Source organism: Pelodiscus sinensis, chromosome 3 (genome assembly GCF_052426305.1).
Source record: "Pelodiscus sinensis isolate ZL-2025 chromosome 3, ASM5242630v1, whole genome shotgun sequence".
Lineage (NCBI taxonomy): Eukaryota > Metazoa > Chordata > Testudines > Trionychidae > Pelodiscus > Pelodiscus sinensis.
The window spans coordinates 200198317-200215598 of record NC_143054.1 but is presented as its reverse complement, the minus strand read 5'-3'; the positions used below and the strand labels follow the sequence as shown (position 1 = coordinate 200215598).

General features: G+C 56.3%; 1 protein-coding gene across 2 annotated transcripts; it reads left to right on the top strand.

The window, feature by feature from the left end:
* Positions 1-3166: 3166 nt before the first annotated feature.
* Positions 3167-17228, top strand: CNPY3 (canopy FGF signaling regulator 3). 2 transcript variants are annotated; one of them, XM_075925903.2, is made up of 6 exons: positions 3167-3534; positions 7256-7379; positions 10232-10328; positions 11867-11989; positions 12204-12321; positions 12881-17228. In XM_075925903.2, exons 1-6 carry the CDS (start codon positions 3411-3413, stop codon positions 13108-13110), a joined length of 816 nt encoding a protein of 271 aa, XP_075782018.1. In that variant the 5' UTR covers positions 3167-3410; the 3' UTR covers positions 13111-17228. The 2 variants fall into 2 exon arrangements, with proteins under 2 accessions (XP_075782018.1, XP_075782019.1); XM_075925904.2 differs by having other exon boundaries at positions 3178-3534; positions 12884-17228.
* The last annotated feature ends 54 nt before the right edge of the window (positions 17229-17282 follow it).

The following is a 17282-nucleotide window of genomic DNA, read 5'->3' as shown; positions in this document are numbered from 1 at the left end:
AATTGTTCCAAACGTTGAAATGACAATGAAAACTTCCCATTTATTGTAATTAAATAAATTAAGGGTCCATGCTGATCTCAATCACTCAGACATAATCCATGGTAGCCTGTTCATGACTAAGCATTTAAAAATGTCAAATCAGGTATTCTTGTTCATAATAGATACAGAAAAGGAGGCAAAGAAAAGTTCACTATCAATGCATTTTTACAGCTGACCTGGGTAATACAAATAATATATTGGCATTTTTAAATTCTTGGTGACTCATGTATAGTATTTACAGATGCTAATTAAAAATAATATAAATGCTTACCTATCAGTATGATGGATGTCTTTGCTTTACAAATTGCAGATAGCAGGGAAAATTGGATAGAGTTTCAATTGCACAAGTTGTTTTCAGCATTTAATCTTGGATGGTATACAGTCTCAAACAATCACCATGAGGGCAGAGAATCCAGTCTCGCAAAGGTATGATGTAGAGAAGGGCATCAGAAATTTGAAAGTTTGTTTTGATAGGTCTGGGTAATCTTCCATTCTTTACACCCAAAAGTCTGCCAAACATTTGCATACACACTCTAATTTAAGCCCGCCATTACAATAGAGATCTAAAAGTTTTTCCTGCTCACATACTGGCAGAGATATTCAGGCACTGAAATAGATTGCATATCCAGGCATTTGCATTGTCCATTTTGGGGAAATATTTTCTAAGTTGTTGGCTAAGTTGTTGCAAGTGCTCCATAATGTCAGCATTCACACTCTTACATAATGGCATGTGGTAATTTGTTGCAAGAAATTCTAGCAAAGTTAAAAAGTAGCTACACCAAAATAGTCGGTTCTTAATCATGGATTGGATTTTGTCTTGTTTCAAAAATAGTAGTGCTAAGGCCATGAAGGCCTAAACTGAGCTCACTATGTAAAGAAAAATGTGGGCCAAGCTGAAGCCAGGCAGCATCTTCCCATATAGGTGACTCATGGTAGCACTCGGGAGGCGCACCACCACTGATGTCCCTACCATTTAACATTAAAATTTTAATTACTAAATGGGGTGCCCCCTCTCTGCACCCTCTCCAGCTGCAGGTACCAGTCACCACTGTCTGTCTTCCAAGCAAGTAGGGGAGGTGGTCAGTAAAAAAAAAATAATAATAATAATAATAATTGATGCTCACTGCACAGCTCAAAGAATCGTGACAGCACTTTGCCATACAACAGCCAAAGAGCCTCGGTGTTCATTAGGAGCATCAAACGTTCACTTCCCATTTTGTGTCTCAGAATTTTCTTGAATGTAGATACTGACCCTTAATGAAGTTAACCATTTTGACAGCATCAGACAACACTGACAATAAGTCTTCAGTATTCTGGGAGAAGAAAGGACTTCTTTGTGGATGCAGCACTGCACCCACGTGGCTTGTGTGGCTTTGTCCTTGATTCAAAACATGACCCCACCGTGCTTTCCTATAGTCAATTTTGCCTCACCAGTAGAAACCCCTACACAGCGCAACCAGTCAATTCTATTCTCACTCATGAAGTTACCAAGAGGTGAAAAAATCTCTTCTGTTTGGGTAGGCAGGGGACAACAAGAGAAATTTTTTATGATGTATGGTACTTTCATACATATAATAAACATGAACCAACAGATCAGCTCTGCTAGGTAAATCTGTAGACTTGTTGAATTGCATAGAATAATCATCACTATTTCTAATGTGTTTCACAAGCTGAAAGAGAATGTTTTCAGCCATATCAGCAATGCAGCGTGATCCAGTGTTATTGGAGAGGGATAAAGAATCATGGTTTTTTTCCTGCTTTTTCACTACTGCTTTCACAGCAGGTATAAGAAAACCACCTGTGGTTTTCATGTTTTAGTCACTCATACTCAAAGTATGAAGTGTGAAGTGCATTTACATTTCCAATGTAAGAATTTGCAGAATTTTTTTTTACTGCTTTTTAGCTCTTTGTCTTTAAATTGTGTTCAGTCTCTAAAACTGGTGAAGAAGGGCACGCCAGACCAAGTTCAATGTAACTTTCATCATACTTGTGGATTTTTACACCCTTTCTTTGTTCTGCTCAGTCGCATGCTTCCCAGGTTGCACTCCTAACTTCCTCTGCGTTGGCATAGCTACAGCCAGCAGTAGTAGTTGAATCAGCTGAAACTGCAGTTGTTGCAGGAGGCTCCTGTTTACCGCTGTGTGTTCCACCCTTTACTAATGTCCCAGGCGTAAGTCAACGAGCCATATTTTTTCAGTGAACTGAAGATTTAAAAACTCTTAACTCTGAAACCGGGTATCAGTAATAGCATCACTTAGACTGTCTGAGTTAGCCTGTCACGCATGTACCAAGGTAGCTGCAGTTTTAACTGAAAGAAGATTAAAAATGGATTAGATTGCCAAATTTTACTAAGTAAAATGCACCACCCACCATTATGGAGCTTTAATCCTGTACCCCCTGAAGAAGTGGGTTGTGCCCACAAAAGCTTGTGAAGCCAGCTACACTTTTTGTTAGTCCCTAAGGTGCTGCGGGACCATTCGCTGTTTCTTAAGCGTTTTCAGTTACAGACGAACTCGGCTCCCCCTCTGAAACCCCCTAACAAGAGATAGGGATACACATACCCAAGATACCATTTAGGGAGGGTGAAGGAGCACCCCCCATTTCATACCACCTCAGGGGGTGCCCCACTCAATCCTCTCTTCTCCCCTCTCCTCTCCAGCCCAGACCCCCCCCAGACACTCCCTCTGCAGCCCAGAGCCCCCCCCAGACACTCCCTCTCCAGCCCAGAGCCCCCCCACTGAGACACCCCCTTCCTGGCCCAGAGCCCCCCCCCACTGAGACACCCCCTTCCTGGCCCAGAGCCCCCCCCCACTGAGACACCCCCTTCCTGGCCCAGAGCCCCCCCCCACTGAGACACCCCCTTCCTGGCCCAGAGCCCCCCCCAGAGCCCCCCCCACAGACACCCCCTTCCTGGCCCAGAGCCCCCCCCCCCCACTGAGACACCCCCTCCCCAGCCCAAAGCCCCGCCCACTGACGCTGTCCCCGCCCCAGCCCAAAGCCCCGCCCACTGACGCTGTCCCCGCCCCAGCCCAGAGCCCCGCCCACTGACGCTGTCCCCGCCCCCTCATTTAAATGCCTCGCACCGGCCGGAAGCGGCGCCCCGCGGCCTGAGGGAGCAGAATTCCCGCCTTCTGGACCCAGGCAGCGAAGCGGGCTCCTGATTGGCGGAGCTCGCGGCAGCGCTTCCTGCTGGCCCATTGGCTGGCTCAGCCGGGGCGGTGGCCTCCTCGCCCGCCCATTGGCCCGGCTCTGACACGCTCGGCGCCGTGATTGGGCGCGCTGCCGTGACGCCGGCGGGTTCCCGGAAGTGAACGTGGAAGAGCCGCTCGCCCGCAGCCCGCGTCCCTCGTGGGACCCCCCCCCCTCCCGCCATGGCCGAGCCGGGCCCCGCCGCCCGCCTGCTCCTGCTGCTCCCCGCGCTGCTGCTCGGCCCCGCCCCGCCCGCGCGCGCCGCCGAGGACGGAGACTGGGTCCGGCTGCCCAGCAAGTGCGAGGGTGAGGGGGGGGGCTGGAGCGGGGGGGAGGGGAGCGGGGGGTTGCAGTGGGGGGGAGCGGGGGGGCTGGCGTGGGGGAGGGGAGCGGGGGGTTGCAGTGGGGGGGCTGCGGGGGGGGGCGGGGGGTGGGGGGGGGAGCGGGGGGGTGGCGTGGGGGGGATGGGGGGGGGCTGGCGTGGGGGAGGGGAGCGGGGGGTTGCAGTGGGGGGGAAGCGGGGGGGCTGGCGTGGGGGAGGGGAGCGGGGGGTTGCAGTGGGGGGGATGCGGGGGGGCTGGCGTGGGGGAGGGGAGCGGGGGGTTGCAGTGGGGGGGAGCGGGGGGGCTGGCGTGGGGGAGGGGAGCGGGGGGTTGCAGTGGGGGGGTGGGGGGGATGCAGGGGGGGGCTGGCGTGGGGGAGGGGAGCGGGGGGTTGCAGTGGGGGGGGGCAGTGGGGGAGGGGAGCTGGGGTGGGGGGGGGGAGCGTGGGGGGGGGGGGGGTTGCAGTGGGGGGGAAGCGGGGGGGGGCTGGGGGAGGGGGCGGGGGGTTGGGGGGGGAGCGGGGGGTTGCAGTGGGGGGGAAGCGGGGGGGCTGGCGTGGGGGAGGGGAGCGGGGGGTTGCAGTGGGGGGGCCCCAGCCCTGTGTGCGGGGGAGGGGTCCATGGTTTCCCTGGCGGAAAGGGGGGGGCCGCAGTTCCCACGCTGACAGCGAGACCCCCCCCCCACAGGACTTGCCCGGGTCTTTTCACTTGCGACGCCTCCAGCCAGCGGCTCATGGAGCCCGTGTCCTACCGTGGGGGGACGGGGGGGAAGGCCGAAGGGAGCTGCTGCTTCTCCGGGCAGTGGTCAGGGCTTACACCCAGAGGGGTGAGGGTGGGGAGTGCGCCACCGCGCAAGGCCTTTAAGCAAGAAGGAGCAAGAGCCAAAGCTTAGTGCTGTTGGGGAAATTCTGTGCTGAAAAACAGGAATCGTAGATTGGGGAAGTGGTAAGGGCGGGGGGAGAATCAGGCCAAAGTGTGTGTGGGGAGAGTGGCGGATGTGGTGTGAAATATCCGTAGAATCGTAGAGCTGGAAGAGACCTCAAGAGGTCATCAAGCCCCCTGCCCAAGGCAGGATCAACCCAGCCAGGGCTTTGTCAAGCTGAGACTTAAACACCTCTAGGGATGGACATTCCACCCCCTCCCTAGGGAACCCAGCCCAGCGCTTCCCACCCGCCTAGGGAAATAGTTTTTCCTAATATCCAACCTAGACCTCTCCCACTGCAACTTGAGACCATTGCTCCTTGTTCTGCCATCACTGAGAACAGCCTCTCTCCATCCTCTTTGGAACCTCCCTTCAGGAAGTTGAAGGCTGCTCTCAAATCCTCCCTCACTCTTCTCTTCTGCAGACTAAACAAACCCAAATCCCCCAGCCGCTCCTCATAGGCCTTGTGCTCCAGCCCCCTAATCATTTTGGTCGCCCTCCGCGGGACCCTCTCCAATGCGTTCACATCTTTTCTATAGTGGGGGGCCCAGAACTGGACACAATACTCCAGATGTGGCCTCCCCAGAGCCGAGTAAAGGGGAATAATCACATCTCTAGATCTGCTGGCAATGCTGCTCCTAATGCTCCCTAATATGCCATTAGCTCTCTTGGCTACAAGGGCACACTATTGGCTTCTGTCCAGCTTCTCATCCACTGTAATCCCTAGGTCCTTTTCTGCTGAACTGCTACTTAGCCATTTGATCCCCAGCCTGTAATAGTGCTTGGGATTCTTCCATATCAGGTACAGGACTCTATACTTGTCGTTGTTGAACCTCATCAGTTTTCAAAGATAATGGCCAAAGGCTCTGCAATGACATTTGCCAATTCCCTCAGTACCCTCAGAGGCATTCAATCCAGATGCACAGATCTGTGTATGTTTAGCTTTTCTAAATAGTTCCTAACCTGTTCTTTACCCACCAAGGGCTGTCCACCTTCATCCCATGTTGCATTGCCTAATGCATTTGTCTGGGAGCTGACCTTGTCCGTGAAGACAGAGGTAAAGAAAGCATTGAGTACTTCAGCTTTTCCCACATCATCTGTCACTAGGTTACCTCCCTCATCCAGTAAGGGCCCCACACCCTCTCTCATCACCTCTTATTGCTAACATGCCTGGAGAAACCTTTCTTGTTATCCTTCACATCCCTTGCTAGCTGCACTTCCAATTTCACTTTTGCCTTCCTGATAACTCCCTTGCATTCTCGAGCAATATATTTATACTCCTCCCTAGTCGTCTGTCCACTTCTTGTCAGCTTCCTTTTTGTGTTTAAGCTCCCAAGGATTTCCCTGGAAAGCCAATCTGGTCGCCTACCGTAATTGCTTTTCTTGCTGCGTATCGGGATGGTTTCCTCCTGTGCCTTTAATAAGTCTTCTTTAAAATACTGCCAGCTCTTCTGGACTCCTTTCCCCTTCATGTCAGCATTCCAGGGAATCCTGCCCATCAGTTCTCTGAGGGAGTCAAAATCTGTGCTTCTGAAGCCAGGGTGTGTATTTTGCTGCTCTCTTTTCTTCCTTTGGTCAGGATCCTGAAATCCACCATCTCATGATCACTGTTTCCCAGGTTGTCACCCACCTCTACTTCCCCAACTAGTTCCTCTCTGTTTGTGAGCAGCACGTCAAGCTGCGCACGGCCCCTGGTCGGTTCCTTTTGCACTTGTACCAAGAAGTTAGCCCCAACGTTCTCTAAAAACTTCCTGGATTGTCTGTGTACTGCCGTATTGGTCTCCCAACAGATGTCAGGATGATTAGTCGCCCATAAGAACCAGGGCCTGCGATCTGGAAGCTTCTCTCAGTTGTCTGAAGAAAGCCACGTCTACCTCATCCACCCGATCTGGTGGTCTATAGCAGACACCAACCACAACATCACCCCTGTTGCTTCCACCTCTAAACTTAACCCAGAGACTCTCAACAGTCTTTTCTCCGTCTATATACTGGATCTCCGAGACTCATAGTGCTCTCTTACATGCAATGCAACTCTTCCTCCTCCTTTTCTCCCCCGCTTGTTCCTCCTGAACAGTTTATACCCTTCCACAACAGCGCTCCAGTCATGTGAATCATCTTACCAAGTCTCGTTATTCCAATCAAACCATAGTTCTTTGACTGGGCCAGGGCTTCTAATTCTTCCTGTTTGTTTCCCAGGCTTCTTGCATTTGTGTACAAACACCTTAAATAACCAGTTGATCGCCCGACCTTCTCCATCCGAATCAGGGGTCCTCCCTTGTTGCTCATTCCTCCTTGTGTTTCTTCCCAGTATCCGACTTCCTCACTTACCTCAGGGCTTTGGTCACTGTCCCCCGACGAACCTAGTTTAAAGCCCTCCTCACTAGGTTTGCAAGCCTGCCTGCGAAGATGCTCTTTCCAGAGACCAGTGAACTGCTTGCTCTGGGGGGTGGAACCATTAAGCACTGACTGAAGTGTTTCTTGGTTAGCAGTTACACAATAGTTCGCTGATTTGTCAACCAAAAAAATCTCTGGAATAGAAATTCCCTCTCTGACACAGTAGCTGGAGGGTGTCTGGTTTTGTGTGTCAAATAATTATAGAGTGTTCCCTGAAAGCAAGCTACAGTGGGTGCTTTAGTTAGAGGCATGTTTTACTCCAAGCATCTGTTTCTAAAATGCCCTGACTTGCTGGAAATGACCGACTTGTACCTAAAACATGCCAGATCCTTAGGAGAGCAGTACGGTTCAGTGTGCCCACTAACCTGCTTCTGTTTTCTCTTTTCCAGTGTGTAAATATGTGGCACTAGAGCTGAAATCTGCCTTTGAGGAAACTGGGAAGACGAAGGAGGTGATTGACACGAAGTATGGCTTTCTAGATGGAAAGGGATCAGGGATCAAGTACACGCAATCGTAAGTGAATCACTCAGTGGCCGTCTTTGCTGCGCCCCTGGATTAATAAATGCTTTCACAAAGAGCACTTGCGAGCAGCAGGTGGTCTGGCCACCTATCACACTTTGGGGCAAAGGCTGCTTAGGTCTTGTCCGGAGTTGTTTGTGTGGGCAAGGTACGATGCATGTTGAGCCCCTAGCTGGGTTTGAGGGCAGTGGTGCTGCTCTGCATGTTACCAAGAATCGCAGCTCCAAAGCACAGTCACAGAGGTTGGTTTTGAGCTTAGCAGTCTTGGACAGGCCTAACACAGGATCTCCATCATCTGCTGGAAGCTGGACTGAGGTTCAGCTGCTGGCTCTCTGCAGAATTCTGGCAATTCTCTGGCAGCTTCTCTTACTACTTTTTTTTTTCATAAATGTTAATGGGGTCATCAGCTCTTTGGGCCAGGGTCACTGCTGCTAAATTCCATTTATCTTACGCTCTCCCAACACACTGGATTCCCAATGGGCCTCAGCTGTCTCATTGCAGAAGTTGGCAGACAAAGGTGAGGGTTCTGTAAGCTGAAGCGGAGAAGTTTATGGTGGCTTTAGCCATCTGGGGATTTAGGATAACCGCATGGGCTGGGTCAAGGGGAAGTAGGAGCCTAAGTTGGAATTTAAATAGTCATTATTCAGCTCCAGCGAGATCAGTGGCGCGCTTCCTTAAACCTGCTTCAGATTCTGCCAGTGTGGGCAGATGTCACTGCACTAGGTACGTTCGGCTCACCTCTTCAGGGTTACTAGCCCTCCCAGCTGAGCAGGTAAGAGCTGCAGAACACACGACCCTGACCGGAGCCCTCAGGCAGTCTCCTGGCTAATAGGACTTGGAACATACGCTTGCCAAGGTGCGGCTTTTCTTAGCAAGGGGAAGGGGGCCCAGGCCTTCACTTTCTGCAGAATTTCTGCTTCCATGGACCCTCTTACTGTTAGGCTTGATTTTTGTCAAGGCCGTTAGCGCCTCTTGTGGCTGCATATAGAGACAGTTTGAGTTGAGGCTTAGCCAAGGCACCTGCCTGCTCCTTAGAATGTGTTTTGCACAGGTAACCCACTAGTCTGCTTTTCTGGGATCTGCACTGGCTGGCAGTATGGTTCTGGGTGGGGTTCAAAGTCATGACACTAACTTTAGAACCCCCAATGCTGTGGGTCCCCTTTGCCCCCCTCTGGGACACGGCTGTGCCACAATCAGCAGAAGTGCTCAGGCCGGAGCCCTTGAAGTGGAAGTGGGCAGGGGTTCCTGGTAGCAAGCTCTCTGAGAACCTGTTGACTTTGAAAATAGCTTCCCAGCCCTTGGTTTGCCACAGCCAGGCCTTGTGAGCTTCCGGCCGTGCTGCAAAAGCCACCTTTTCTCGCAGGCCTCTGAGAAGGGGCGCACTGATAAACAGACCCAGTGTGTTCCTGGGAAAGAGTTATTGCTTCAGAATCCCTCAGCAGCTTGTCTTCCTGTGGGAGGAGGCAGGCCTGCTGACGTGGGAAGCTGTGAATGTTCTAACCGAATGGCATTATTCCTGAGCGTACGATCCTTTGAAATCCAGTCGCTTGAAGAACTCTAGAGATGTCACCTGGCCCCCAGCCTAGCTCTGCATTGGGGCTGCAGGGTTGATTTCCCGTGCTCACGCTGATCGAGAGAGCCTGCTACAAACAGCAGTGAGTGGGGCAGTACCGGCTAGCTGCCCCAAGTACAAGCCTGTCCACGACTATCAATCTGTACTCTGGTCAGCTAGCCTGCCTCCGCCACTGTGGCTGCGTGTGTGTGTGTCGCGTGCTAGCCCAGCCGAGGGTCTATCCAGCCAAGTGTGACATTACCCTTCCAGCTGCAGAATAGCCAGGCCATGGGTCCATCTTGGCCCACTCGTCTCCCCAAATGTTTTTCTCCCTTGCCATTTTGAGGAAATGGAGGTACAGAGAGAGGAAACTGGCTCTGGTGAAGGAGGGAGGCTGCTGTGTACGCAGGGTACTCTTCGTTCGCTCTGCTTTTGGGTGTCACAGTAACAATGCTGGATGAGCAGCTTGAGGCACCAGCGAGATATTGTAAGTTGATGGGTCCTTGAATTTGCGAGAGGTACCTGGAGTCTGAGCTGGGGGCTGTACGTTAAGCTTTTTGAGCCCTCGCGATTGCATAGATGACCTGCCAGATGTGCATTGCCTGAGTCTACAGCACCTAGCTCCAGTCTGTTGCTCAGAGCTTTCACGTGCAGCAGCGTGGACCAGACAGAGGAGGTTTTGCAGCTACCGCTCAGGCCTCTGGGGGGCAGACATGCCCCTTCGAATCTTCCTGCCATTCTGTTGCTGCTGCTTGGCAAAGGGCCGGCTCAGGTGCCAGCCCCGTGGGCTGAGGGCCCAGGAAATGAAGGCTGTAGTGGAGGTTTCAGCAAGAGAGAGGCCTCCCTTGCAGGCGCCTGTGGGGAGGCGTGGAGTTGTTAGATCTCCCGCAGTTGCTAGGAAGCGGTGGTGGAGGAGACCGTCCTTCCTTTCAATAGCCTGCTGGAGGAAGGGGAGCCCCCACCCCTCCACAGTAGCTGGAGGTCAGCGGGGCCTCTCCCTTTGGTGCTTGCAGAGAGCCGGGCTGTGCTTTCCAGTCGGTCAGACGCCTGCCATGGCGAGGCTGATACCGTCTGAACCGTGGCGCTTTCGAGCCGGGCCCAGGACCGGCAAGCGGGTAGAAACCCCAGTAGCTGCAGAGACGAGCCGTCGCCCAGCTCCCTGCTGTGACGTCTGTCGCTAGAGAGAAGGCTTGGTCCTCCAGCTGGAGTTTCTCTAGCCCCGTTAGCAGGCGGTACCTTGCTCGGGGAGCAGTACTAAACCCTTCCCCTTCTCACCAGTTTCTCCTCCGGGCAGGGACATCCGTCTGATCGAGGTGACCGAGACCATCTGCAAGAGGCTGTTGGACTACAACCTGCACAAAGAGAGAACTGGCAGTAACAGGTTTGCGAAGGTTTGTCCCGTCGCTCATTCCCTCTCGCTGGAGCTCATGTCCGATGCCCCCAGCCCATCTCCTCTAGGCCTGGCCTTGCTGAGAGCATTGAGGTTAGTGTCCTTGCTCTGTGCCTGAGACAGACTCCCAGGCATAGCTCCTGGTGGAAGTTACTTACCCCCCCCCCCCTTCCCTCACATCCTTCAACTTGTTAGTTTCGTCTTCTCCCCATAGCGCCTCTGGGGAGTAGCATGCCACCGGGAAGCCGGGTGAGGGGGTGTCGCAGCCCTGTGCTCATGGCTGGGGCAGGGGAGTGCTCCGGATGGGCTGGGGTAGCCGCCTGGTGTAATGGGTGTGTGCTGAGTGGAATCTGCCTACGATCGGGGATTGGATGCGGACGAACGGTTCCATTTCCGAGCTTAGGCGGAGATCGCTGGTCCAGAAATGTGAAAGCTCAGGCTGGCCCGTCCTCCTGACTGCCCCTTGTGCGTTTGCTCTGTGTCTGCCGGGGATCCCCGAGCCGGGGGGCAGGGACAGCTGTGAAGCCAGGACATTGGCAAGGCCTGTGCACAAGGAGGCAGAGCGTCCCAGAGAACCACTCGGAGGTGCTGGAGTTTGCCTTTCCCCAAGGCGTTTCGCGCGGCCTCCGGCTGGATCGTGCCTGTGGTGGAAGAGGCAGGGGCTGCGTGACCTGCGGCTTTAGCCACGGGAGCCAGCTGCTGTGCCCTACCTCACGGCGACATCCACCTCAGGCCATCCCTGTAGCAATCCCCTCTCCGCTCTAGTCCGAGTCCTACCCCTACTTCCTCTGGAAAGCTGCTGGCGTCCCGCCTCTTTCCCTGCTCAGACCGCCAGGCCTCATCAGGGCCAGCGCCGGCTCTCTCCCACGGGCCGCCAGCCCTTTGACACCGGGCCACTGGGACCTTCTCTGACCCTCGCTCCGACTCGCTTCCCTCCCCTCCTCCGGGTCCCTCGCCCGGCTCCCTCCTCCCCTGCCCCACTGAGAACCTTTCGGTGAGACCCTCCCCCTCCACTTCACCAGGGATGCAGCTACTCCCTCTCCACCCCTTGTGTGTGGACCCCCCCTCCTTCAAACTCTCCCTCTAGACCCACTTGCACCAGGACACTGCCAGGGAATCATCCACCGTGTCTGCTCCCTGGAGGAAAGTCCTGTGTTCACTCGGGCATGGAAGCACAACATCTAACCAGGGTCCTGGCCTCCCCCCAGCCCTCCTCCTCCAGCTGGCATCTTTGGTGACACGTCTGTAGGCCGGCAAGCACAGTAGGGCCCACTCCCGTGGCGGCTGCAGGATGCTGTGCTGGGGAGGTAGAAGGTAAAGCAAGGCTCTGACACCCTCCTGACAAGTGAGTGGGCTGCTCTGCCCCTAGGCTTCACGCGGCCTGGCACGGGACGCTGCTCCTCCTGCAAAGCTGGGAGCTGGTGTGAGTTCCCCTCTCTCCCTGAGTTCCTGGCGGGTCATGCGGGAGTTGTGTGCGAGTGGAGCTGGGATTCTGCCCCTACCCAAGGGGGATTCACTCCGGTGGCTGTGTCTCCGTAGGGAATGTCGGAGACCTTTGAAACTCTGCACAACCTGGTGCACAAGGGGGTGAAAGTAGTGATGGACATCCCTTACGAGCTGTGGAACGAGACCTCGGCTGAAGTGGCCGACCTCAAGAAGCAGGTACCATGCAGGCGGCACTGGCTTGGGGGAGGAGGGCTGCGGTTCAGTGTAATGGCGGGGGGCTGGGGTGCAGAGTGCCTTGCTGCTGGGCGCAGGCAGCTCGGGGAGAGCTGACTTGGTGGGGGGTTGTTTGGTGGGCTGCTGGTCCTGGAGCGGCGCTTGCTTGTGGGGTTGGCAGGAAGGCGAGCGGGACTGTGCTTTCTCTCCGCACTAGTGCGACGTGATGGTGGAGGAATTCGAAGACGTGATCGAGGACTGGTACAGGCATCACCAGCAGGAAGATCTGGCTCAGTTTCTCTGTGCGAACCATGTGCTGAAAGGGAAAGACACGAGTGAGTTTGACCCCAGCGGATACAAGGGAGCATTGGCCTCCAAGCAGGGGCAGAACGCCCCGATGCCAGGGTGATGGGTGTGGCGGAGGGGCCTGAAAAGCTTTGAAACATTATCTTAGTGTGGGCATGAGGGAGACTATAAGAGCAGCCAGACTGGGTCAGACCAAAGGTCCATCCAACCCAGTGTCCTATCTGCCGACAGTGGCCAATGCCAGGTGCCCCAGAGGGAATGAACAGAACAGGGAATCATCAAGCAATCCCTCTCCTGTCACCTATTTTCAGCCTCCGACAAAGGCTAAGGACACCAATCCTACCCATCCTGGCTAATAAGTATTAATGGACCTAACCTCTAGGCTATCTAGATCTTTTTTTGAACCCTGCTAATCCTGGTCTTCACAACATCCTCTAGCAGGGAGTTCCACAGGTTGACACTGCGCTGCCTGAAGAAAAACTTGCTTTTGTTTTTAAACCTGCTACCTATTACTATCATTTGCTTGCATGGTGGGGAGAGGAAAGCTGACTGCTTCCCTCTTCCCTTATCTCTGTGGTGTCGTCCCGGCAGGCTGCCTGGCAGAGCAGTGGTCCAGCAAGAAGGGAGATGTAGCATTGTCTGGGGAGAAGAAGACCAAGAAGAAAGGTGGCAAGAACAAGAAGGCTGCAGAGAAGAAAAAGAGGAACAAGGTGGAGGAAGCACAAAGGCCCCCGGACCCAGGTGCTGAAGGGAGCTTGGAGGAGGAGGAGATCCAGCCGAAAGCGTCCCTTGCGCACAGTGCAGCTGACGAGCTGTAGCGTCTGGGACGCCGCTGTCCTTACGGCAGCCTGTGAGTCTGCCTGCGGATGCTCTGGACACCTGGGATACTGGATGCGCTCTGGGGACTGTACCGCCAAGCCCGCCACCCGATTTACTGAAGGGAAACTAATGAGAGCTCTTCCAATGTATTGCCCCAAGGGCGGCAGCCCCTCCCTGCTGGGCGAAGGTCTCGGCCAGTAGCTAATCAGCATTTCCGTGAGCAGCAGCACTGCCTGGATCGCAGATGTGGGGTGAATGAGGCCGGCAGAGCCCCCTGGACAGGAGATGCCTTCCTGAGTATGTGGAGCGTGTTCAACTCCCGTTGATACTCCCTGGACAACGCGGATCCTGCCTTCTGCTCCTCTCTCCTGCTGCCTCTTGCCCAGCGTGACTGCCGGGGCGGGGTGGGGAGGGGAAGCTGGTTGGCTCACCGGGGAGCCCTTGGCTTTTGTCTGCAGCTGGAGCAGACAACGTGGCAGTGGCTTGTAGGCCAGGACATGCTATTCCAGGAGGCTGGGCCCAGTCCTGGACCCCCCCCCCCCCCCACATGCCAGGCAGCCCCACTGTGCTTCCTGGAGTCCTATTGTGAGTTATCCTCCCTCTCTGCAAGCCCCCCCCCCCCCCTTAGGACCGTTCCATTCAGGAGCAGCTGTTCCAGCTCCCTGGCAGCCCGCAGTTTGGGCTGGTGCTGCAGAGGGGCCCTCGGCTAATGCCCTGTTGCTTTTGGTCTAGCTTGTGCTGCCTGCACTAGGACGTGCTGTCGCTGCTGCGCTCTTGCTCTGCAGGAGAGACTCGGGGGTGTGCTCTGTGCAGCGCTTTGCTAGGTGGTGGCGTTCTCTGGAAGTGCCAGTAGCTGTTTGCACCCCCGCCCCCAAGGCAGGACCCGCCGTGGCCTGGAGTGCCAGCCAGCTCTCCTTGACTGCTCCTCTTGCGCATGCCTGGGAGCATCCGGCCAGCGCAGCCGCTTATCTACGCACATGGGGACCCCTGCTGGGGAGTGGGGTTAGGTCTGGTCCCGTCCGGCCGGGCTGAGCTGTGCTCTCGGCGCTGCAGTGTGCTGAGATGGCGGCTCTGGGGGCAGCAGGCGTGTTCCCGAGCGCGCTCGCGTCTCGCCCGCGTGGGGCGCGTGTCCCGGAACGTTCCCGCGGGGTGAGCCTGGTGGGGCGGACCCTGCTTTGCAGGCCAGCGAGCGACTCCTGCTTCCCTCTCCTGGGCACCAGCACCGCCGTGCGACCCGAGAGGCTCCAGTCAAAGAAAACCCCAGGGGTCTCGTGATGGGGGGGATTGTTTTACCAGGGTTGTGATGCAGGGCTCTGGCCCTGCCCCACGAGACGCAGTCGCACACAGCTTGGAAGAATTTTTTTTTATGGCCAGGCAGCTTTATCGCACTTCCTGCTGCGATGTAATTCTGCAGGGTGGCCCACCCACTGCAGCGGGGGTGGGGTGGGTACGGCGGGGGGATGAATGGGACTACCTGCTGTGACCGGAGCGTTTGTCCTCTCTGTTCTGGGCAGCCGCACGCAGGAGTCACCCGATGCGAGGGCGTGGCCTCTTCTGGCGGTCTGGGCAGGCAAGCCCAGAGCCCGTGGCTGCCCACGCTTGCTCTGCTGGACGGTTCTTCTCGGCTCCCCTTCGCCCTTCTCGTCCCCACGCAGCCGCCTTGCCTCTCGTTTTTCTCTTGACAAATAATGGGGCTTCCCCTTGTCCCACGCCTGGTGTGGGACTGGCCTCTTCGCCTACGCGGGCGCTCAGCTACTGCTAGGCATCGGCATCTGCTTCTCGGCACTAACGCCTCCCGCTCGGCGCTGCAGCGGCATTGCCCCTGGCCAGCCAGCGATGTCCAGGTGAGCGACAGGTGCTGAGTGGGGCCGGGCTCCACCCGCCTCCCACGGCCACAGCGGAGGCCCTGGGCAGAGCCAAACGAAGGGCCGGCCTCAGTGCGTTGCTTTGTAATTGCCAGGCAGGAGCTCTCCGCCCTGCGGGATGGGAAGGCTTCCGCGGTGCGTGGGGACACTGAAGGGGGGCACAAGGGAGCTAGTAACGTGCCCGTGGAGAACGGGCGGCTGCTGCGTGGGGAAAAGGGGGCTGCAGCCTTGGCAGAAGCCAGGGAGCGCAGGTCGCTGCTCCTGGCTGGGTGGGGGCCAGTGTTCCCTGCAGGCCGTGGGCTCGTGCGGCTGCTTTGTTTTGTTTGTCGGTGGTGCACATAAAAACGTCTCCCCGTGTGGTTGCGGGGGGGGGGCTCCCAGCGGTAGCTGCAGCCCCCTTCCCCGGCCAGTGCGTCCAGCGGATGGGGACGGGCTCTATGCAAGAGCTGTGGAAGGGCAGGGGAGGTTTCCCGCCTGCATTCTGGCTCCTAGGCTCCGTGGGCCACGGCTCCCTTGGGGGGGTTCCCAGCCTTCGCTGCTCCCCGGCCCCCTTCTGATGAGAACAGTTACTATGTGACCCCGACACCGGGACCAAAGGCGCCAGCTTCAAGCAGAAGGCCTGGGAACACCAGCCCTGAGGTGCGGGGCTCTGGCTTCATCCCCAGCAAATCTAATGCCAGCCCTGCGCCCCCCCTAAAAGAGGGTCACGACTGACCCACTGTGGGCTCCCAACCCGCAGTCTGAGAACCTGGGTCCGAAGTGGCAACGGGCTCCCTGCGAGGCCTCTGGTCCCCTGCCCTTGGCTTCCAAAGCAGGCTGGCTTTTCCCTCTGCCGATTCCTGCCACGCAGGCACTGATGGCCCACCCGCAGCCCGGGCTCTCCTATCCAAGGCACTGCGGGGGCCCCTTTCTGGGGACACACAGGGCTTCCTCTCGCTGGAGAGGCGCTAGAGGTGGCGAGATGGTCTCAGCCCCCATCCCCAGGGCAGGGTTTCTCTGCAGTGGGGCTGCCGCTTCTTGATCCTCATATCCGTGAAGAACCTTTTCCTGCTGCACGTGGCAGCCTCTCACCTCCTCCCCTGAGCTTTGTCCCCCGGGACGCCCCATGTATCTACCAAGCACCCCTGCTCTGAAACAGGATTCTTCTGCAAGCACCCTGCCGCCTCCGTTGCATAGTCACTCGCAGGCTCCTAGCTGATGGCCCCGCTTGAAGCCGGCTCCGGGTCTTTGCTTGTGAACCTTCTGGCTCTGGTGCGCTTTAAGGTCTCGCCTTTGTGTGAGGGGCTTTGGGTTACACGCACACCAAAGCCTGTTGGGCTAGACAATCCGCTGGGGGTGCAGTGGGGCCGGCCCGTGCAGGAACCTCACTTCCCGCAGTTCTCCTGTATTGCACTCTGGGCGTGTCTGACGTGCCCATCCCAGCAGGGTCTAAGCCAAGCAGTCACACCCCCTCCCCGCCCCAGAAATGCAGCTACCCTCGTGTACACTGGGCTGCAGATCCCCCCCGTGTCTTAGAGAATTACTGCGGGTGCAGTTTGCCAGGGGGTGCCCGTTCCCAGGAAGGTCGACTGGCCCTTCACAGGTAGCAGCGAGCTGTGCTAGGCCAGCTGCTCCCCCAGGCAAGCCCCCGCCCTTCATAGCCGTGTAAGCTGGCCGAGTGCAGCACTCGCCCCATGAGGAAGCAGGGACCACGGGAGGGCCGTGTGGGCCTTCTCTAGAGACCAGCCTCCGGTAAAGCTCCTGGAGCCTCCTACCTGGAGCCTGCAGCCCTGCCACCGAAACGGGGGTTTGTTTCGGTCCCCCTGGCTCCTAGGCGCCTGCCCGGCCTTGAGCCCTGTTGGCTTCCCGCGGGGCTGGCGAGCTCCGGGGGCGTTTGCACAAGTCCCCTGCTGCTTTGCGGGGGAGGCATGTTTGCTGCTCTGGCCAGCATAGGGCAGATGTGTCATGTTCTTCCCTGGCTTGTGGCTGATACCAGCCTAGTTCTGTGGGCTGGCCGGTGTTACAGAGCCCAGCTCCTGGGAACAGAGCAGGAAGACTTCTGTATGGTGCTTCGATTAACTCTTCCCTCGCCTCCCCGGCTGGCAATGTTGTGAATCCTAACCAGCGAGGGCCCTATCACTCCATTGCAAACTCTTGTGTACGAGGGCTTGGTGGTCCTATGGGAACCAGGCGAACGGCTGCATAGTTTCCTCCTGACTTGGTTCTTGTATGCGATTTGCAGTTACTTTTAAATAAACTCCGTATGTTGTTAACGGTTGGCTCTGTGTAAGGGTATTTGCCGATCTCGCCTCTTCCCTGCTGGGATT